This window comes from Scyliorhinus torazame, chromosome 12, assembly GCF_047496885.1.
Source record: "Scyliorhinus torazame isolate Kashiwa2021f chromosome 12, sScyTor2.1, whole genome shotgun sequence".
Classification (NCBI taxonomy): Eukaryota; Metazoa; Chordata; class Chondrichthyes; order Carcharhiniformes; family Scyliorhinidae; genus Scyliorhinus; species Scyliorhinus torazame.
In genome coordinates this window covers 160,152,931-160,176,137 of record NC_092718.1, presented here as the reverse complement: position 1 = coordinate 160,176,137, position 23,207 = coordinate 160,152,931, and the positions used below count along the sequence as shown (strand labels likewise).

Here is a 23,207-nt window from a genome sequence, read left to right as displayed (position 1 = left end):
GGTGGAGTTTGCACATTCTCCCCGTGTCTGTGTGAGTCTCACCCCCACAACCCAAAGATGTGCAGGGTAGGTGGATTGGCCACGCTGAATTGCCTCTTAATTGGAAAAAGAAATTGGGCACTTTAAATTTATTTTTAAATATAGTATGCAGGTACAGCAGGTAATAAGCTAGACAAATGGAATCATAGCCTTTGTAGCTAAAGGAATAGAGTATAAAAGTAAGGTTTTGCTGTAACTATACAAGGCATTGGTGAGGCTGCACCTGGAGTACTGTATACAGCTTTGGTCCTTAGTGGGAGAGGGATGTAGTTGCATTAGGGGCAGTTCAGAGGAGGTACACCAGATAGATCCCAGAGATGAGGGTTTGTTTTATGAAGAGAGATTGAGCAGTTTAGGTCCATACTCCCGAGTTTAGACGAATGAGAGGAGATCTAATTGAGGTATATAAGATGATAAAAGGTATTGACAAAGTAGACGTAGAGCAGGTGCTTCCTCTTGTTGGGCATTCTAGAACAAGAGGTCATAGTTTTAGGTGGAGGGGTTGGCAAATTTAAAACAGAGATGAAGAGAAATTATTTCTCTCAAAGGGTTGTGAATTTGTGGAATTCACTACCACAGAATGCAGTGGATGCTGGAACATTGAGTAAATTTAAGGAGATAGACAGATTTTTAATTACGAATAAATTAAAGGGTTATGGAGAACAGGCAAGAAAGTGGAGTTGAGGCCAAGAGAAGATCAGCCATGATCATATTGACTATGTCCCCACGCCGGCGTCAAAACGGTGGCATTTTACTCCTGAAAATCCTGGATTAAAGGGACACAAATTCACAGCCCTGCAGAGGGCCAGCAGGGACCAGGAGTAAATCCCGCAGCTTTTGCTGCAGATATGGGCCCCCGCACGTTCGGGTCAGAGGCGGTGCATGCGCCCGGCGGCGGCCTCCAGCTGCCGCGACGTGCTCCATGGCGGACTCGGACCGCGGAGGTCGCCCCACAAAGGAGACCACCGATCGGCCGCGCACCCGATCCTCAAACCCTGCACAATCATTCCACGGCTACCTATAAGGCACCCCCCCCCCCGGCATCCGATCCGCCTGCCCCCGATCAGAGTGGCCACGGACAGAGTCCACAGTCGCCACGCGAGTATCTCGACCGGCTGGACCAGGTTATTTCCATGCCGTCGGGACTTCGGCCAGTTGGAGATGGAGAAAGTCGGAGCGGGCTTCTGGCAATGGCCCCTGGCGGCGCGGCATACTCCCCGGTGCCGCCACTTTTCGGTGCCCGGAGAATCGGTGAACCGGCGCCTGTCCCGATTTCAGCGTCAAACTGGATTCTCCGTCCCGGCGCCGGCTGCGGTTTTGGCATTTGGGTGCAGAGAATCCAGCCCCTTATGTTCATATTGGTTGATCACTGTTGTGTGTGTATGGGAGGGAGGGGGGGGGGGGGGGGGGTGTGTGGTGGTCTGGTAAAATCAAATACTAGCCACCAAAATGAGGTGCAGCGTCCTTAATGAGCACTGACAGGAAATTTCAGTGGCAATCAAAGATCCTCTAGGTGGCGGTATCGAGCACAGCTTCAACACCTTCACCAACACAGCATTTTATGCTCAACTCCAGATTGAACACCAGATTAAACGCCAGATTGAACACCAGGTTAAACACAAGATTGAATACCAGATTGAACATCAGGTTAAAAGCCAGGTTAAATCAGTGTTTCAGTTTAAGGTCCCATTTTGGCCACCTCAGAGCCTCCATAATAGCTGAGATTTATGAGGTAAACCACCCCATCTGGCTTTTCATTGGTTATCAATTATCAACATTGATCAGTCTCTGGGCCAATCCAATTGGCCTTTTCTGGAAACAGGAAGGAGAAGATTGGGAGCTCACATTTGCAATCTCACCTTTCACGCCCATAGGATGTCACAGAAGTGTTTCAAAGCCCATGAAGTACTTTTGAATTTTAGTCACTACTGTGACGTGGGGAGACACATCAATGTGCACAGCAAGATCCCACAAAAAATAAATACAGGGCCACTGGATCATTTCAAAGCTAAGATGGATTTTTATTTGGCAAGAGTATTAAGGGATATAGCAGGTAAGTGGAGTTAAGATAGAGTTCAGCCATGATCTGTTTGTATGGCACAGCAAACATGAGCATTTGAAATCCCTCCTCCTGTTCCAGTGGAAAGTGCACCAGTGACTCAGATGTAGCTGTGCAAATGCCAGGAACTGGTGCACAGATCTGAGACTCAGGAACTGTGAAGCCAGCAAGCACCAATTGAAAAAAAAGCGCCATAGTTTCCAGCAGGATGAGCACTGGAGCCTGTCTCTCCTGCTGCCAGGAAATGCCTGTGAGACAGCTTCACACATTTCAAACAAAGAGCTCATGGTTTGGGAGGTCAGAGGGGATCCCCGGAATTTGGCCTGGCACAGAAAGAGCTGGGTGCAGAAATTGAGGACGTGTCTCAACTCAGTGCCAGTACTGCAGCTGAAGAAAATCATTCTGTCGGATAGCTGAAGGCAGCTTCCTGCTTGGAGCAGGGCCCAAGGTCTTATTACCATCTCCAATAACTTTGATCGTCTGAAGCACCAGACATTTCAAAACTAGAGGTAAAGGGGGTAAACTGTATTCAAATCTGCAAATAAAAATATTTGTTTCAGAACTTTCACTTGCAGGTAAATAGATCAATTCAGGTGATAATCTTACTGAGCATTGGAGGACCGTTCATTGGGATATATTGGGAGTAGTTTCTGGGCCAGATTCTCCAGCCCCGAGTTTCTCGGCGCGCACCGTTTACTGGCGGTGGGATTCTATCCCCCCGCCGCTTGTCAATGGGATTTCCCATTGAAACCACCCCACGCTGCAGTGAAACCTGCTGGGGTGCTCTGCCAGCGGGGAAGGTGAATTCCGCCGATCGTGGCTTATGAAGCTACAATCAGCACGGTAGCACAAGTGGATAGCACTGTGGCTTCACAGCGCCAGGGTCCCAGGTTCGATTCCCGGCTTGGGTCACTGTCTGTGCGGAGTCTGCACGTCCTCCCCGTGTCTGCGTGGGTTTCCTCCGGGTGCTCCGGTTTCCTCCCACAGTCCAAAGACGGGCAGGTTAGGTAGATTGGCAATGCTAAATTGCCCTTAGTGACCAAAAAGGTTAGGAGGGGTTGTTGGGTTACGGGGATAGGGTGGAAGTGAGGGCTTAAGTGGGTCGGTGCAGACTCGATGGGCTGAATGGCCTCCTTCTGCACTGTATGTATGTATGTTCTATGAATACCGATCTCTATCTTCATGGTAATCTAGTGATGGTGAGTGGTTGGGGGAGGGACCCTTATCAACGTATTTCTAAACCAGTCTGATTCTCATCCCAGTGAAATCAATGGGTCAAAAGGTAGGTCACCACGTGGCCGACGAGGTCGATGCATACAAATGTACATTGGGGAATGGGAGGTTCACAGTATCGAGACGATAGACGGGGAGTTTTTCTCCTCTTGACGGGGGGGGACACTGAGAAATGTGAGCGCCGGTGGAAAAAGGGACTGAGAGCGGGGATGGGGAATGGGGGAGCTGCGCCATAGGGGGCGGGGCCGATCCAGGAAAGCGCATTTTTTTTTCCCGCGCGAGGGAGATGATGGCGGGATATGTGATGGTGAGTGGTAGATTGCAGGGAAAGGAGGTTGTGCTGGTAAGTGTATATGCCCCGAACTGGGATGACGCGGGATTTATGAAGCGGATGCTGGGACGTATCCCGGACCTGGAGGTGGGAAGCCTGGTAATGGGGGGGGATTTCAATACTGTGCTGGATCCAGGGTTAGATCGGTCTAGATCCAGGACCGGAAGAAGGCTGGCAGCGGCCAAGGTGCTTAGGGGATTAATGGAGCAAATGGGGGGAGTGGATCCGTGGAGATTTGCTAGGCCGTTGGCCAAAGAGTTCTCCTTTTTCTCCCATGTCCACAAGGTATACTCCCAAATAGATTTCTTTGTTTTGAGCAGGGCACTGATCTCGAAGGTGGCAGGAACGGAGTATTCGGCCATAGCCGTTTCAGACCATGCCCCGCACTGGGTGGATCTGGAATTAGGAGAGGAGAGGGAGCAGCGCCCACTCTGGCGACTGGATGTGGGATTATTGGCGGATGAGGGGGTCTGTGGAAGGGTGCGGGGATGTATTGAGAGGTATCTGGAGGCCAATGATGATGGTGAGATCCAGGTGGGGGTAGTATGGGAAGCGCTGAAGGCGGTAGTTAGGGGAGAGTTGATCTCCATTAGGGCTTACAAGGAGAAAAAAGAGGGCAAAGGAAGGGAGAGATTAGTGGGGGAGATTTTGAGGGTGGATAAAGGATATGCGGAGGCCCCGGACGAAGGACTATATAGAGAGAGGCGAAGACTTCAGACGGAGTTTGACCTGCTGACCACAGGAAAGGCAGAGGCACGGTGGAGGAAGGTGTCATGATATTCAAACATACATCATAACACATACACAATGATAGACAGACCAACAGACCAATTAGCACACATAACACGACAGCCAATCACAGACAAGAGCAGACACAGTATAAGACAAGAAACATGACACTTCCTGGGCAGTCCATCTGGAAACAGCACAGGGCCAGGAACTCATTAGCAAGACACTCACACAGTCACAACGTGCTGAGTACCAAGTCAGATGTGTAAATAGTTAGTTGGAATAAAACTGCGTTGTACCAATCGCAACGGTGTTGGTTCGTCTGTACCTCAGAGCACCCAACACCTCATGGTACCAGGAATGGGGTGAATCGATACCTACCGGCAAATCTGCCATCCTGAGCCACGGACACCCACAACAAACCGCAGCCGTTGCAAGTCGCTGGGAACCTGGGCACAAATTGGAAGCTCTTCAAGCAGCGATTCGAACTGTTCATGCAAGCCAATGAAAAACAGGGCGCCTCGGACGAAACAAAGATTGCCATGCTCCTCACTACCGCAGGTCAGCACGCCATCGATGTATACAACTCCTTGGTGTTCGCGGAAGGCGAGACCAAAGCTAAGTATGACACGGTCCTCCTCAAGCTCGACAAGCACTTCAACGTTGAGGTCAATGAAAGCTTTGAGAGGTATGTCTTTCAGCAGCGCCTGCAAGGTAAGGATGAGCTCTTTCAGTCCTTCCTGACGCACATCCGCATACTCGCGCAGTCCTGCGGTTACGACACCACCTCAGAGTCCATGATCCGGGACCAGATCGTTTTTGGCGTTGCCTCCAGTGGCCTACGTCAGCAGCTTCTAAAAATTAAAGGCCTGACCTTAGCATCTGCAGTTGAAGCCTGTGTCCTGCATGAAAATGCGACCAGCCGCTATGCCCAATTTCAGGCGACCGAATCGGCACGGAGGGGGTCCCACGCGATCGAATCGGCAAGCCAGGCCGCCCACGAGGCCGAACTCATCTAGGCAATCGAGTTTCTCCCGGCCCGCGGCCCGGACGAGGGCGGCCGTTTCGCGCGCTTTTTGAGGCCTCCCGCGCTTGTGCGCGCCAAAACCTACGGCAACACTGAGGGACGTGCTGCGCAGGCGCGCCCGACACAAGACTGAACTGCGCATGCGCAGTGGCGTAACGAACGCCATGACGTCATGACGTGTGGCAACTGTGGAGCTGCACATTTAAAAGGGCAATGTCCTGCAAAAACCCGACAATGCCTACGCTGTGGCAAGATGGGCCACTACGCTGCCTACTGTCGAGCGGCTCAACCTGTTGATCTTCCACATCTCCGACAACCTCACAGGAACGTGCGGACCATTCAGCCTCCACATCACGACATCCAAACCGACGACACAGATGACCAAGACGCCTTCCGGGTGGCGGTCATTGATGCGAACTGGGTCAACACAAATTCGTCGCCCATCTACTAGACTGGACTTATGAGACTGTTCACACGTCAAACTTTAGCAACTACTGTTTTGTAACATGTCACTGTTTTATCGTTCCAGACCTCGTTTGATCGGTCCAAATTTCAACGTTGTTCTTCTTTTGTTATGGTACAACCTCGTTAGCATGTCACACCTGACATTGCCCCTTGTATATAGTTAAGCCCCATGTACATGATGTAAATATTACGCACACACACCTTTAGCTACACTCAGGACACATTTATATTTATAACCACCTAGGCACATAATCTTGTAAAAAAGGAGGGATGTCATGATATTCAAACATACATCATAACACATACACAATGATAGACAGAGCAACAGACCAATTAGCACACATAACACGACAGCCAATCACAGACAAGAGCAGACACAGTATAAGACAAGAAACATGACACTTCCTGGCCAGTCCATCTGGAGACGGCACAGGGCCAGGACCTCATAACAAGACACTCACACAGTCACAACGTGCTGAGTGCCAAGTCAGATGTGTAAATAGTTAGTTGGAATAAAACTGCGTTGTACCAATCGCAACCGTGTTGATTCGTCTGTACCTCAGAGCACCCAACACCTCAGAAGGCACAGGGGATGAGATACGAATATGGGGAAAAGGCGAGCCGGCTGCTGGCCCACCAACATCGCAAGAGGATAGCGGCGAGGGAAATTGGGGGAGTCAGGAATGAAACAGGAACTACGGAGCGGAGAGCAGGGAAGGTCAATGAGGTGTTTAAGACCTTTTATGAGAGGCTATATAGGTCCCAACCCCCGGAGGGAAAAGAGGGAATACAACAGTTTCTGGGCCAACTAAGGTTCCCGAGGGTGGAGGAGCAGGAGGCGGCAGGTCTGGGGGCGCCAATTGAGGTGGATGAGGTGACTAAAGGGCTGGGGAACATGCAGGCAGGGAAGGCCCCGGGACCAGACGGGTTCCCGGTGGAATTTTACAGGAAATATGTGGACTTGTTGGCCCCGCTGCTGGCAAGAACCTTTAACGAGGCCAGAGAAGGGGGATACTACCCCCGACAATGTCGGAGGCGACGATATCACTAATCCTGAAGCGGGATAAAGATCCGCTGCAATGCGGGTCATACAGGCCTATCTCACTCCTAAATGTAGACGCCAAGCTGCTGGCAAAAGTGCTGGCGACGAGGATCGAGGATTGTGTCCCGGGGGTGGTGCTTGAAGACCAGACAGGGTTTGTAAAGGGGAGACAACTGAATGTCAACGTTCGACGGCTGCTGGAGGTGATAATGATGCCCCCAGCGGAGAGGGAGGCAGAGATAGTGGAGGCGATGGATGCGGAGAAGGCATTCGATAGGGTAGAGTGGGAGTATCTATGGGAGGTGTTGAGAAGGTTTGTGTTCGGGGAGGGGTTTGACAGTTGGGTCAAACTCCTATACGGGGCCCCAGTGGCAAGTGTAGTCACAAATCGGCAAAGATCAGAGTATTTTCGGTTACATAGGGGAACAAGGCAGGGGTGACCCCTGTCCCCATTACTGTTCGCGTTGGCAATTGAACCACTGGCCATAGCGTTGAGAGACTCTAAGAAATGGAGGGGGGTGGTTAGAGGGGGAGAGGAACATCGAGTGTCACTCTACGCAGATGACCAACTGCTATATGTGGCGGATCCTGTAGAGGGGATGACAGAGGTTATGCAGATATTGAGGGAGTTTGGAGATTTTTCGGGATATAGGCTAAATATGGGGAAGAGTGAGCTTTTCGTAGTACACCCTGAGGATCAGGGAAGAGGAATAGACGCCCTGCCGGTAAGGAGAGTGGAAAGGAGCTTCCGATATTTGGGGATTCAGGTAGCCAGGAGCTGGGGAACTCTACACAAACTCAATCTGACGCGGCTGGGGGAGCAGATGGAGGAGGATTTCAAGAGGTGGGATATGCTGCCGCTCTCACTGGCGGGCAGAGTGCAGGCGGTAAAAATGATAGTCCTCCCAAGGTTTCTTTTTGTGTTTCAATGTCTCCCCATTCTGATCACTAAGGCCTTTTTCAAGAAAATAGACAGGCGTGTTATGAGTTTCGTGTGGGCAGGGAAGACCCCGAGGGTAAGGAGGGGGTTCCTGCAGCGCAGCAGGGACAGAGGGGGACTGGCGTTGCCGAATCTGGACGCCTACTACTGGGCCGCCAATGTGGCGACGGTTTGTAAGTGGATGAGGGAGGGAGAGGGGGCGGCGTGGAAGAGGCTGGAGATGGCATCCTGTAAAGGAACGAGCCTAAAGGCGCTGGTGATGGCGCCGCTGCCGCTCTCCCCGAAAAGGTATACCACAAACCCAGTGGTGGTGGCAACCTTAAGGATCTGGGGGCAATGGGGGCGACACAGGGGGGTGACGGGTGCCTCGGTGTGGTCCCCGATCAGGAATAACCATAGGTTTGTCACAGGAAGGATGGACGGAGGGTTCCAGAGCTGGCATCGGGCAGGAATTAGGAGACTGAGAGACTTGTTTATTGACGGGGAGTTTGCGAGCCTGGGAGCGCTGGAGGAAAAGTATGAGTTGCCCCCGGGGAATATCTTTAGATACATGCAAGTGAGGGCGTTTACGAGGCAACAGGTGAGGGAATTTCCGCTGCTCCCGACACAGGGGATCCAGGATAGAGTGATTTCCGGGGTATGGGTCGGGGAGGGCAAAGTGTCCGAAATATATCAGGAGATGAGGGACGAGGGGGAGGCGCTGGTAGAGGAGCTGAAGGGAAAATGGGAAGAAGAGCTGGAGGAGGAGATTGAGGAGGGGCTGTGGGCTGATGCCCTAAGTAGGGTAAATTCCTCTTCCTCGTGTGCCAGGCTTAGCCTGATACAATTCAAGGTTCTACGCAGAGCACACATGACGGGAGCAAGACTGAGCAGGTTCTTCGGAGTGGAGGGCAGATGCGGGAGGTGCTTGGGAAGCCCGGCGAACCACACACATATGTTCTGGTCGTGTCCGGTACTGGATGAGTACTGGAGGGGAGTGGCAAAGGTGATTTCAAAGGTGGTGAAGGTCCGGGTCAAGCCAGGCTGGGGGTTAGCTATATTTGGGGTAGCGGAAGAGCCGGGAGTGCAGGAGGCGAAAGAGGCCGATATTCTGGCCTTTGGTCCCTGGTAGCCCAGCGAAGGATCTTACTTATGTGGAAGGAAGCGAAACCCCCGCCCCCCCCCCCCCCCCCCCCGCCCCCCCCCAGGCGTGGAGGCCTGGATAAACGATATGGCAGGGTTCATAAAACTGGAACGGATGAAGTTTGCGTTGAGAGGATCGACTCAGGGGTTCTCCAGGCGGTGGCAACCGTTCCTTGCCTATCTCACGGAACGTTAAGGGAAAATTGATCGTCAGCAGCAGCAGCCCAGGGGGGGGGGGGGGAGCACTATTTTTTGTTACTTTGTTAGTTCACTATTTTATTTAAATAATGTTACTTATTAGCTATTGTGTTATTTTTATGTTGATTTGTAAAGTGGAAAGATTGTGTTTGAAAACTTTAATAAAATATATATTTTTTAAAAAGAAGGTGTGTGTGTTTGTGTGTGTGAGGATGAGGGTATGTTTGTGTGTCTGAGGATGAGGGTATGCGAGGACAAGTGTGTGTGAGAGGATGTGTGTTTGCGTGTGTGTTTGTGCACGCCTGTGTGAGAGGATGTTTGTGTGTGAGACCCATGTCTGCGTGGGTTTCCTCCCCGTGCCTGAGTGGGTTTCCTCCGGGTGCTCCAGTTTCCTCCCACAGTCCAAAGATGTGCAGGTTAGGTGGATTGGTCACTAAATTGCCCCATGGTGTCCAAACGCTAGGTGGGATTGCTGGGTTACGGGGATAGGGTGGAAGTGTGGGCTTAGGTAGGGTGCTCTCTCAGGGCCCAGTGTAGACTCGATGGGCTGAATGGCCTCCTTCTGCACTTAAATTCTATGAGAGGGTGTGTGTGAGTGTGTAAGGGAGAGAAGTGCAAGTATTCAATATTCTATATTCCTCCTATTAAAAATGACAAAAGGTAAAAGTAATCTTTATCAGTGTCACAAGTAGGCTTACATTAACACTGCAATGAAGTTACTGTGAAAATCCCCTAGTCACCACATTCCGGCGCCTGTTCAGGTACACCGAGGGAGAATTCAGAATGTCCAATTCACCTATCGAGCACGTCTTTCGGGACTTCTGGGAGGAAACAGGAGCGCCTGGAGGAAACCCTCCCAGACACAGGGAAAACGTGCAGACTCCGCATAGTGACCCAAGCCGGGAATCGAACCTGGGTCCCTGGCGCTGTGAAGCAACAGTGCTAACCACTGAGCTACCGTGCCACCCAATTAAGTTAAGACTTAACTTTTTTTTAAATAAGAGAACGTTTTAGCTAACCCACTCCTAAAGTGGTCACTGCTTCCAGGAGTTAGTGTTAAAGGGCCATGGGAGGGTGTGTTGATAGGGGGTTAATGGTTACTGGTGAGAGGGCCATGTAACTGCTGGATGTATTAAATATATGTATGGATATAGCTAGAAAAGACTTGTTGGGCTGGATTCTTCTGCCCCGCTCGCCGCAAGAACAGCACGGGCGAGCCGTGTACAATGGAGAACTCCATTGACCTCGGGCGAGATTATCCGGTCGCCGGGTGGACGCGGCGGCGACCTGAGAATCTCGCCCGTCGACATTCTAAGAATGCTCAGGGTTCCCCAGTGCTCTTGGGAGGTCACTAGGGGTTCCATGGATCGAATAGCTTGGTAAACCCTGATGTAAAGGAAACATTATTGATGGAGCAGCTTGGAGTTGGGTCTAAAACACTGCCTTGGGGAACTCTTTGGATTGAGAGGATTGATCTCCAACAAGCACAGCCATCTCCCTTTGTGCTGGGTATGACTCCAACCAGTAGAGAGGTTTTCCCCTGATGCCTATTGACTTCAGCTTCACTAGAGCTGCTTGATGCTGCACTTCGCCACATGTCCCATGATGCCACTCCTCCCTCACCCCCTGGAATTCAGGCCTTGAGTCCATGCGTGGACCAAAACAGTAACAAGGTGTGGAACCGAGTGGTCCTTTGATATGATAAAAAATTGGAACATGCCGGCGTTCACATCTGAACCACCTGCACCCTGGTGTGGGGACTGGGTGGCAGAAATGTCCTATTTCCAAACGCAGTTACAAATCTTATTGAACTCAAATCTGAGCAGAATTAGAGATTCTGCACACCCTCCGATAGGGATGCTGTCGCCTTTCATCATTCCTAGTACAGAGCTCGAGAGGTCCTGCTTGTCTTCCGTAAAGTGACTGGCATTTAACTGAGGGCAAATGGCGGAATGGCGGGGGAAGGGAGAGGGTTGGAAGATAACCAAAATCACAGGAGGCAATTCAAGGGAAAATGTCACATTAAATTTAAGCATAATAAAACCTCTTAAAATGACACCGTGCAGGTATGACTAAGAGATTAAATTTGCACTTTCTTTTCAAGTGTGGGCAAATCCCAGAGATGGTCCATCAGAGCCGCACTTTGAAGCTTGTTTTATAGTGTAATTTGGGTAGATGGCTGCAAAAGCTGAAGTGAGATGATTCACCGCTTGATGACTGTCACTGAAGCATTGTATAGTATGCATCATCTATGACCCACACAACAACATTGTGAGGCAATGACTGATACTGAAAGTCTCCAGCGCGTCAGTACTATCCAAAGGCTGGATTTGATTTGGTCAGAGTAAAAATAAAACCCTTTGTTTATCGCGAAGCAGTCATTTAGCTGACGTCGTCCAAAATTCTACAACTTCCTTCTCTTGTTATCTTCTATAACCTTCCATTTCATCATTATCATTTCACTAAATTAAATTAAAATGCACAACATTTAATGCGGCAGAGCAGATCTGACTCTGACAGGCACGCACCAACGAGGTTTGAATCTGGTAACACATTCTGTTAGTGAAAAGCTCTTGGTTTGAGAAAGCCCTGCTCCTGTACAAAGCTTTGTATAAAGCTTTGATTAGACCCGCATCTGGGGTTGTGTGTGCAGTTCTGGGCATCAGACCACAGGAAGAATGCCCTTGGAAGGCTAGGGTCAGATATTATCAGAATGATACCGAGACTAAAAGGGTTAAATTATGAGAAGAGGGGGCAGCATGGTAGCACAGTGGTTAGCATTGCTGCCTACGGCGTTGGGGACCCGGGTTCGAATCCCGGCCCTGGGTCACCGCCCATGTGGAGTTTGCACATTCTCCCTGTGCCTGCGTGGGTATCGCCCCCACAACCCAAAAGATGTGCAGGATAGGTGGATTGGCCACGCTAAATTGCCCCTTAATTGGGAAAAAAAATAATTGGGTACTCTCTAAATTAAAAAAAAAAATTATGAGGTCAGGTCGGATGGGCCTGACTTCCAATCCGTTGAGTATAGAAGATTAAGGAGTGATTTAATTGCAATGTTTAAGATGGCTGATAGATTTTTGTTAGTGAAGGGTATTAAGGAATATAAAAGCAAAGCAGGTCAACCATGCTTTAACTGCAAAACAGAAAAGACTCAAGGGGCTGAATGGCTTATTGCTATTCCAATGAACTGATGTACAAGCACATACTGCACCCTGGTACTAGAATCTCTTGTAAGAATCTGTTACTACGGCCTTCCTCACTCTCCTGTAATAATACGCTGTCGTTGGGTTTCACCTTATCACCAAGTAAGTTTCAGGAGATAATATTAGCTCGACAAGCGTACCTGTCTCATCACTCCCTGTTCCGATTGTACAGAGTTTCAATGAGACAACACCTGGAGTACTGTGTGTAGTTTTGGTCTCCACATTCAAGAAAGAATATACTTGCATTGGTGGTGGTGTAGTGTAGGTTCACTAAGTCGGTCCCTGGGATGAGGGGGTTGTCCTGTGGTGAAAGGCTGAGAAAATTGGACTTATAATCTTCTGGGGTTTCGATGAATGTCTGTAATTCAGGGTCCAGAGGTGCTGATAGCCCCCGTTAGCTGCCTAGTGAGCAGAATGGATACTGCAGTCATTACTTGAATGTGAATCTTGGCGGTGCGGCAAGTGCTAAAATTATCTACGTCTGGTCAGGTGGAGTAAAAATGTTCCCCCACACTGTGCATGAATAATGTGGGCAACTATCCTGGTACCTGCTCCCCCTTTACAAACCCTCCCCCTTCCCCCCCAGCTACCACTCCCAACCTCACCACCCTACTTCTTGACAGGATCGGTCTCAAGGTCCCCCAGTATTGCACCGACCAGGCTCCTGCAAGAATGAGTGAGAAGCCTGTACGTTAATGGGGCCTTGGATATGGACTGGGCCTCTTGCTAGTAACACCGGCGGCCAGCATGTTCTGGTCAAACGCATGATAATTAAAATCTACACCCAAGCCTCAAAAGAGTTGAGAAAATAAATATTTGTTGGTATGACTCGCTGAATAAAAGCAAAGAGAAGCTCGACTATTTTCCCAGTGCTGGGCTTTCTGGCATTCATTCTATTTTCTTCTGTGCTCAGTTTCCCTATTCACAACAGTCTGATTCTGGCAGCTGTCCCATTGACCTGCAGGCTCTGGGGTTTGCTCTTAAACCTGCTCGGTCAGCATTACTTTGACAACGCAAGTGAATCTTCTAGTGTGCGCACATGCACCTGTGATAGCCACTGTGAGATCCTCTTGGGTTTAAATCATTGCACTGATGTGTATCTGAGTAAGTCTCAGATTTGCATGTTATCTCAGGTTATCCCAGCATGCTTTACGTCAAGAGACCATCGTTCCTCAGTGGGACTACTTTTGCCTCTGAGGTTGAAGGTTATGGGTTAGAAGCCCACTCCAGAAACCTGAGCACAAACTCTGGGCTAACACGCCGGTGCTGCACTGTCAGAGGTACTGTCTCTCAGATGAGACTAGGGCAGGATTTTCCAGCCTCCCAGCCACATGTTTCTCAGTGGAGAGGGGCAGCTTGCTGTTTGCTGGCGGAGGGATTCTCTGCTCCCGCCACTGTCAATGTGAATTCCCATTGAAACCACCCCACATCGAAGAGGAACCCGCGAGCGGGGGTACACTGCTGATGGGACCAGAGAAATCCGCTGCCAGCAACCGGCTGGAAAATTCCGGCCTAAATCTCTCAGGTGGAAGGAGGGGGTTGTAGGAGGGTGGAGGGGATTCCATTACATTATACAAAGAAGAGCAGAAGGGTTCCCCCTGGTGTATTGGCCAATATGTCTCCATCAATCAATATCAGTGAAACAGATTACCTGCTCAACGTCATTGCTGTGTGTGGGATCTTGGTGCGCACAACTTGGCTGCTGTGTTTCCTACATCACGACGGTGACTACATATCAAAAGTACTGAATTGGTTGTAAAAGGCGTTGGGATGCCTGAGATTACAAAGGGCGTTATACAAATTCAGTTCTTCCTTACGTTCTATTCTGCGGTGGGGAAGACAAGAAGCTGTGAAGACGAGATGACTTACTCAGTCTCGATCCTTCGTGCCGTATCCGGGAGCAGCATGAACCAGCCTTCTTTCTGTTGAATCACCAGGAGCTTGTTAATGTTGAATGCCACCTCGAAAGCGGAAGAAACAACAGAAAATTAAAATCTAGCTGCAGTCCACAGTCATGCATAAGTTTAGACGACCCATTTAGTAGCCTGCATCTTCCCAAGTCCCCAGCGGACACACACACACACACACTCAACCTCTCACACACTCACCCTCTCACACACACCATCCACAACCCAAGAATGAGGAAAGAAATGTGTATCTTTAACTATTGATGTTACTGTGGAGTAGAGATTCCAGTCTTTCGCGGTTAAAGATATATAATATAAATGAGGCAATTGTTACCCATAATTTTACCTCACAGATTCAGAAAACAATTTCCATCCACTGTACTGTTTCGAATCATGTTTAAATTTTTATAATCAAGTTTCCACCTCTGCTAAAGTACCTAGCCAGCTCTTATCAAAGTCACAAATGACATTCTATGTGCCTGCGACATCCCTCCTCATCCACGTCAACCTGTCTGTAGTCTCTGGCATGAGTGTCCACACCATCCTCCTCCCAACACCTCCCCACCATCACATAGCTGGATGAGTGTTCTTACCTGGTTCTATTCTTACCAATCTAACCATATGCAGAGTATCACTTGCAATGGCTTCCCTTCCCCCTCCTGCAACATTACCTCTGGTGTCCCTCAGGAATCTATTCTTGCCCCCCCTCCTATTTCCCATCTACAAGCTGCCCCTCAGCAACACCCGAAAAGCAGAGCGTTAGTCTTCACAAGTACGCTGACGTCACTAGCCCGACCTAATTACCGCCACTTTCAACTCCTCCTCTGATGGTAAATTATCTGACTGCTTATCCAGCACTCAAGCAGAAATTCACTCCAGTTAGATTGGAAAGACTGAAGCATTCCTGGCTGATCCCCCACATCATTCTATCTTCCCTAAACGTGAGGCCTTCCAAAACTCGGCCGTCTGTATCGTAACTTGCAAGAAGTCATGGTCAACTGATCAACACTGGCTCCTGATCAAGCAGCACAGTGGTTAGCACTGTTGCTTCACAACTCCAGGGTCCCGGGTTCGATTCCCGGCTTGGGTCACTGTCTGTGTGGAGTCTGCACGTTCTCCCCGTGTCTGCGTGAGTTTCCTCCGGGTGCTCCGGTTTCCTCCCAGAGTCCAAAGATGTGCAGGTTAGGTGGATTGGCCGTGCTCAATTACCCTTAGTGTCCAAAAAAAAAGTTAGGTGTGGTTACGGGGATAGGGTGGAGGTGTGGGCTTTCCAAGGGCCGGTGCAGACTCGATGGGCTGAATGGCCTCCTTCTGCAGTGTAAATTCAATGATTTTAAAATTCTCATCCCTGTTTTCAATGATCCCACCTTGTTCCACCCCATCTCTGTAATCTGCTCCAATCAGGCAACGCTCTCCTCTACACATCTCATCTCATTCCGGCCTTTTCAGCATCTCTGTTTTTAATTGCTTCACTGTAGGTGGTCTTGCCTTCAGCTACCCAGACCCTGAGCTCTGGAATAGCACCCTACCTCTTTCCACCTTGATCTCATCCTTATAACCCACCGTTTTGACCAGGTTATTGGTCATCTGACCTAATGTCTCCTTGTATGACTCAGCATCATATTTTGTTTTATAATGCTCCTGTGGAGCACCTTGGAATGTTTTATTACATTAAATATGCTATATAAATATGAATCGTTGTTGTAATCCAAAAAAAATTGGAAAGGATTTTAAATATGAAAAATATATTGAAAAATACTTTTTCTAATAGTAGTAAGTGATTTCTGTAATTTAATCATGGGCTTGAGTTATTAACATATTAATGAACGTTGTCTGACACTCTCATTACAGTACAACATGTATGAGACCTCAATATGCACTATTCCTATCATGCACTGGGTGAGATGCGCATTCAGAGAGCTAGTGCAAACCCAGTGGGCCAAATGGCCTCCTTCTGTACTCTAACAATTCTGTGATTCCTCATCAATACCATTAACGAGTACATTGTAAGTTCTGCCAATCACACGCTCATGAGTCATCACGATGCTACGTTTATGAGCGATCGCTAGCATTCAATTATCTGAATAAGTTAAATGCTGATGAAGGTCACATTTACACCATTCATCTACTTACTGCCTTCAGGTACCGATGAGTCGGCAATACGCTCCTGTCATTTTGTTTGAGATTTCTGCAATTTGTGGGTTTCTTTTTACCAATCTCTGCCTTTGTGCTAAGTAACTATTGCTGTTAATCACAACCATGATGCTCTCTGGATAATTGCAGTTTCTGACATATCAAGTGACTAAACCTCAAAAATACTTAATTGGGTATAAAACGCTTTAGAATATCCCGAGGTCATAAAAGGTTTTTTATCTACGTAAGTTTTTAAAAAATATTTACACTGGGATTGAAAACAAAGATTCTGGGTTCGATTCAACGACCATGTCACTAACAGGCGAGGGCAAAATTGAGATTCGCACTGGGCACGAACGATTTGGCGATTCAACCGACCCACACCCGATGGCGAGTTCCAGATCACGCCCCAAAATGGTGAGAATATCATTAACCCTTATTTGCATTCATTTCAGTCGAATTGACAAAATTGAAGTTGAATGCAGCGGCCTCCTGGGAATTATCCCACTCCCCAGTCATGCAGGCATCATATAGTACTGCTTTTCAAACATGTGATCCTGCCAATATGGCTACTGAGGGGAACTGAGGAGGTGAGTAGCCATTTCTATTGGTCGGCATGCAGCTCAGGGGCACCGGAGCTGCTGCCTCTGTGTTCGAGGTGCCTGGGGGACCTTTCAGAGTGATTCGGCTTGGTCGTGGGGCTGAAGCGTTCCAGGTCAGGAGTCGCTCCTGGGGAGGGAGGGGGGGGGGGCTCTTTGCGTCTGTGAAGGGGGGGGGCTCTTTGCATCTGTGAGGCCTTCCAGCCATCATTAAATATTGTGGCGACCCATGACAGGGACAACCACAGCTGCAGCCTGTCTGTCCTACCAGACACTTCTAGGACAGAGCCCTGCTGCAGGTTCTATTCTGAAATTCAATTTTACCCCCTTTGACTGTGAGCAGGCACTAGCTTCACAGCTAAAGGCTATTCAAATGAGGAATTAACCTTGTTAGTTGTGAAAGCACTTTACGCTCCTGAACTCTCAAACGCCTCCTCGAAGGCACAGGTGCCATATCTCGGAGGATAATTGGGAATGCATGTCCAGCAACCTTTGATGCCTGAACAGTGTGCCTCAACTCCAGGAGTGTCAGCACCATAGAGGCAGCTGCCAACAAACACACACTTAAGAGCTGGGCTTCCGCACTGTGGATCATCCCACGATCAAAGGATAAGTGTGTGGATGAGTGGAGGGCAGCTGAGCATGGCCTCCCTAATGATCCCAGCGGAGATCTGGGCCTGGGTTCCTGATGTGCTCGGGGGTAAGTGTGCAGAGCAAGGTATGCCAGAACAATTGGCTCACTGGATGGCTCTGTGAGAGAAGACGGGACACGTAAGGGTGGGGAGGCTTGGGGGATTTGAGGATCCTGGCGTGGAAGCTCTAATTGTCAGTCTGTCTCCTTGTCCAATTACTTCCAGATATAACGATGTTTGCTGGAGTCGGCAAAGCCAACACAGGCTGGAGGCGGCACCAGATGAGCTGCCGCACATGCTGAAGACCCAACCGTCCATCAGGCTGAAGAGGGACCCAGAAAGTGAGGCCAGCGATGGCCCAAGGTGTACAGGCATCATTGGTCATTCAACAAGCTGACGGACATCATGTGCCGCAGAAGACTCGAATCTCTGGGACTCCAGCCACCGTCTCAGCACTTTCCTGTTCATTAGGGGCTAATTTCTCCTGCAGGGACAATGAGAGGGTATTGTGAGCTCACGCTTAATGGGTCAGGGTGGTCTTTAGCAGGTGGCATGTGTGGGCACTGCACTTGGACATGAAAGGCCAGGGGATTCTGAGGAACAAGCACGAAGATCGTATGTTGGGCGGGTGCGAAGTGTCAACCAATGAATTGGAGGGGGGGATTGCGAATTTGATGGGTGGCAGATGGAACTGATGCCAGGAGAGAGGTGGTAACTTACCCTTGCAACTCAGTGGAGGTTATGTAGCGCACAATGACTTACGAGAGACGAATAGAGATGAAGTCGATGAGGCTTTATTAAGCGTGACTTGTTCCCCGCAGTTCAGCAACAGACTGGAGCTGCGGGGAGAACTCCTGGTTCTTATACTCCGCCTTCAGGGCGGAGCTAGAGATCAACAGCCAACCAGGACCCGGGATCTGTCAGCCAATGGCATCACGGCTTCACAGTCCCACATGACCCCTAATGCATACTACCACATTCACCCCTTGTTAAAAATGAACCCGGCGGGGTGGTGCTTCGCATGGTGGTAGGGGTTTACAAGGCTGGTCCTGGGAGGAAAAAACTTTTTGCATGTCATTACAGTGCCCTACACTTTGCCCTACACTGGGCTATGTACAGGGTTTGTGAACTATTTACAATATTCGTAAGAGGAACAGAACCTTCTCGTTATAGTCCCACAACATTCTTGTGTTACACCGATGCCACGAGTCGAGCGGGCGGTCTGGTCTTCCTTGTCGATCGCCTCAGCCCCGGTGGTGGTGCAGGTGCTTGTTCCAGCGTTGTCGTCTCCGGGAGCTTTACGGTGTCTGCTTCTGCTTCACTCCTGGTCGGACATGGGAGGAGGACCGATCCTCCCGGGAAGGGGGCGGTCGCAGGGTGCGCCGGTGGCAGGGAGGGGGTGATCGGTGTCGGGGGGGTGTGCGTGTTGCCGGCGGGCGCCAGGTCTCGCAGGGAGACCGTGTCCTGTCGGCCGTCGGGGTACGCCACGTAGGCGTACTGCGGGTTCACGTGGAGGAGGTGAACCCTCTCGACCAACGGGTCCGACTTGTGCGCCCGCACATGTTTCCGGAGCAAGATGGGTCCTGGGGCCGCCAGCCAGGTCGGCAGCGACGTTCCGGAGGAGGACTTCCTGGGGAAGACAAGGAGGCGCTCATGAGGCGTTTGATTAGTGGTGGTACACAGCAGCGACCGGATGGAGTGGAGAGCGTCCGGGAGGACCTCCTGCCACCGTGAAACTGGGAGATCCCTGGACCGTAGGGCCAGTAGGACGGTCTTCCAGACCGTGCCGTTCTCCCTCTCTACTTGCCCGTTCCCCCGGGGGTTGTAGCTGGTCGTCCTGCTCGAGGCTATACCCTTGCTGAGCAGGAACTGGCGCAGCTCGTCACTCATGAAGGAGGACCCCCTGTCGCTATGGATATATGCGGGGCAACCGAACAGTGTGATTATGGTGCTAAGGGCTTTAATAACTGTGGCCGCTGTCATGTCGGGGCAGGGGATGGCGAAAGGGAAACGAGAGTACTCGTCCACCACGTTCAGGAAGTATGTGTTGCGGTCGGTGGAGGGGAGGGGCCCTTTGAAATCCAGACTGAGGCGTTCAAAGGGACGGGAAGCCTTGATCAGGTGCGCTCTATCCGGCCTGAAAAAGTGCGGTTTGCACTCTGCGCAGATGTGGCAGTTCCTGGTGACTGTACGGATCTCCTCCACGGAGTAGGGGAGGTTGCGGGACTTTATAAAATGGTAGAACCGAGTGACCCTCGGGTGGCAGAGGTCCTCGTGGAGGGTTTGGAGACGGTCTATTTGTGTGTTGGCACATGTGCCGCGGGATAGGGCATCGGACGGCTCGTTCAGCTTTCCGGGACGGTACAAGATCTCGTAGTTGAAGGTGGAGAGCTCGGTCCTCCACCTTAAGATCTTGTCATTTTTAATTTTGCCCCGCTGTGCATTATCGAACATGAAAGCTACCGACCGTTGGTCAGTGAGGAGAGTGAATCTCCTGCCGGCCAGGTAATGCCTCCAATGTCACACAGCTTCCACTATGGCTTGGGCTTCCTTTTCCACTGAGGAGTGGCGGATTTCTGAGGCGTGGAGGGTTCGGGAGAAAAAGGCCACGGGTCTGCCCGCTTGGTTAAGGGTGGCCGCCAGAGCTACGTCGGAGGCGTCGCTCTCGACTTGGAAGGGGAGGGACTCGTCGATGGCGCGCATCGTGGCCTTTGCGATATCCGTTTGATGCGGCTGAAGGCCTGGCGAGCCTCTGTCGACAGGGGGAAGGTAGTGGTCTGTATTAGGGGCGGGCCTTGTCTGCATACTGGGGGACCCACTGGGCGTAATATGAAAAGAACCCCAGGCAGCGTTTCAGGGCTTTGGAGCAGTGGGGGAGGGGAAATTCCATGAGGGGGCGCATGCGTTCGGGGTCGGGTGGCAGAGGTATATACATATCCCAAGATGGCTAGCCGGTTTGTGCTAAACACGCACTTGTCCTCGTTGTATGTGAGGTTCAAGGCTTTAGCGGTCTGGAGGAATTTTTGGAGGTTGGCGTCGTGGTCCTGCTGATCGTGGCCGCAGATGGTTACGTTGTCGAGATACGGGAACGTGGCCTGCAACCCGTGTTGATCAACCATTCGGTCCATCTCCCGTTGGAAGACCGAGACCCCGTTTGTGACGCCAAATGGGACCCTTAGGAAGTGGTATAGTCGCCCGTCTGCCTCGAAGGCTGTGTACTTGCGGTCACTTGGGCGGATGGGGAGCTGGTGGTAGGCGGACTTGAGGTCCACGGTGGAGAAGATCTTATATTGGGCAATCCGATTGACCATGTCGGATATGCGGGGGAGAGGGTACGCATCTAGCTGTGTGTACCTGTTGATGGTCTGGCTATAGTCTATGACCATCCTTTGCTTCTCCCCTGTCTTTACTACTACCACCTGTGCTCTCCAGGGACTATTGCTGGCCTGGATTATGCCTTCCTTCAGCAACCGCTGGACTTCGGACCGAATAAATGTCCGGTCCTGGGCGCTGTACCGTCTGCTCCTAGTGGCGACGGGTTTGCAATCCGGGGTGAGGTTTGCAAACAAGGATGGGGGTTCAACTTTGAGGGTTGCGAGGCCACAGATAGTGAGTGGGGGTATTGGGCCGCCGAATTGGAATGTTAGGCTCTGCAGGTTGCACTGGAAGTCTAATCCCAGTAATGTGGGCGCGCAGAGTTGGGGAAGGACGTAGAGCCTGTAGTTTTTAAACTCCCTCCCTTGCACCGTTAGGGTCACTATGCAGAACCCTTTGATCTGTACGGAGTGGGATCCTGCAGCTAGGGAAATCTTTTGCATACTTGGGCGGATGGTCAAGAAACAGCGTCTTACCGTGTCGGGGTGGATGAAACTTTCGGTGCTCCTGGAGTCGATCAGGCATGGTGTCTCGTGTCCGTTGATCAGCACCGTTGTTGTCGTCGTCTGGAGCATCCGGGGCCGTGCTTGGTCCAGCGTCTCCGAGGCCAGATGTGGTCGCAGTGTCTCAGCGTCTTCTTCGAACCCCGTGGAGCCGTTGATGCTGGGGTCCTTTGTTGTCGTCCAAGATGGCGGTGGGGGTGGATAAAATGGCCACCCCCATGCCTCGCACATGGCTGGGGGGTCCCAAGATGGCGGCGGGCGTGGACAAAATGGCCGCCCCCATGCATCGTACATGGCTGGGGGGTCACAAGATGGTGGCGCCCATCCTCCCCTCGTGGTGGCCGGGACCCAAAATGGCGGCGCCTGCGGGTCGCACATGGGGCGCTGGGGGGGTTGGGGAGCGTTTGGGATGCGCTGGACTCTTTCTTCTCCAGGGACAGCGGCGACCCCCCGGGACCGGCACACAGCCGCGAAATGGCCCTTTTTGCCGCAGCTCTTGCAAATCGCTGCGCGGGCCGGGCAGCGCTGCCGGGGGTGTTTCGCCTGCCCGCAGAAATAGCAGCGGGCCCCCCCAGGATGACCTGGCGTCTGAACCGCGCAAGCCTGTGAGGGGGGTTTGTCGCGACGGGGGTCCACGGAGCCCAAGGGGCTGCCGCGCGGTCGGGGCCGTAGGCGCGGGCGTTTTGCGAGGCCACATCTAGGGAAGCTGCAATGGCCCGTGCCTCTGAGAGTCCTAGCGACTCTTTTTCTAACAGTCTTTGGCGGATTTGGGGAGAGTTCATACCTGCCACAAACGCATCGCGAATTAACATGTCCGTGTGTTCAGCCGTGTTTACCGGTGGGCAGCTGCAGGCCCGTCCCAAAATTAGCAGCGCGGCGTAGAACTCCTCTAGCGATTCTCCGGGACTTTGCCGTCTCGTTGCGAGTTGGTAGCGTGCGTAGACCTGGTTCACTGGGCGAACATAGACGCTCTTTAGTGCTGCGAACGCCGTCTGGAAATCCTCTGCGTCTTCTATGAGAGGGTAAATTTCCGGGCTTACCCTCGAATGCAGTACCTGCAGTTTCTGGTCTTCTGTGATCCGGCCGGGGGCCGTTCGGAGGTAGCCTTCGAAACAAGCCTGCCAGTGTTTAAAAACTGCTGCTGAGTTCACTGCGTGGGGGCTGATCCGCAGGCATTCCGGGGCGATCCTGAGCTCCATAGTCCTTTAAGCACGCTTAATAAATTGTAGCGCACAATGACTTACGAGAGGCGAATAGAGATGAAGTCGATGAGGCTTTATTAAGCGTGACTTGTTCCCCGCAGTTCAGCAACAGACTGGAGCTGCGGGGAGAACTCCTGGTTCTTATACTCCGTCTTCAGGGCGGAGCTAGAGATCAACAGCCAACCAGGACCCGGGATCTGTCAGCCAATGGCATCACGGCTTCACAGTCCCACATGACCCCTAATGCATACTACCACAGGTTGTTTATCTTCTTTCGACATTGGACGATCGTCCTCATCATGCTGCCTGAACTGACAGCGGCTGCCACTGCCTCCCAGGCAGCATTTCTGACCCTGCGACTGACCCCCTCAAGGGAACAGGGTACTTGCCTCTCATCCACAGCATCGGGAAGCCTGGCCAGGTCGCCATCCCCAAAGCAAGAAGCAGTTATGCGTGCTACCATGC

The 23,207-nt window shown here is 51.1% G+C and overlaps 1 protein-coding gene across 1 annotated transcript in view; it reads right to left on the bottom strand.

Moving 5' to 3' along the window:
* Positions 1–23,207, bottom strand: part of rasa4 (RAS p21 protein activator 4) — a 397,794-nt gene that overhangs the window by 107,318 nt on the left and 267,269 nt on the right. Inside the window, exon 8 of the mRNA XM_072469264.1 lies at positions 14,261–14,352. Within this exon, the coding sequence (XP_072325365.1) occupies positions 14,261–14,352 (92 nt within the window). The remainder of the gene's footprint in view (positions 1–14,260; positions 14,353–23,207) is intronic.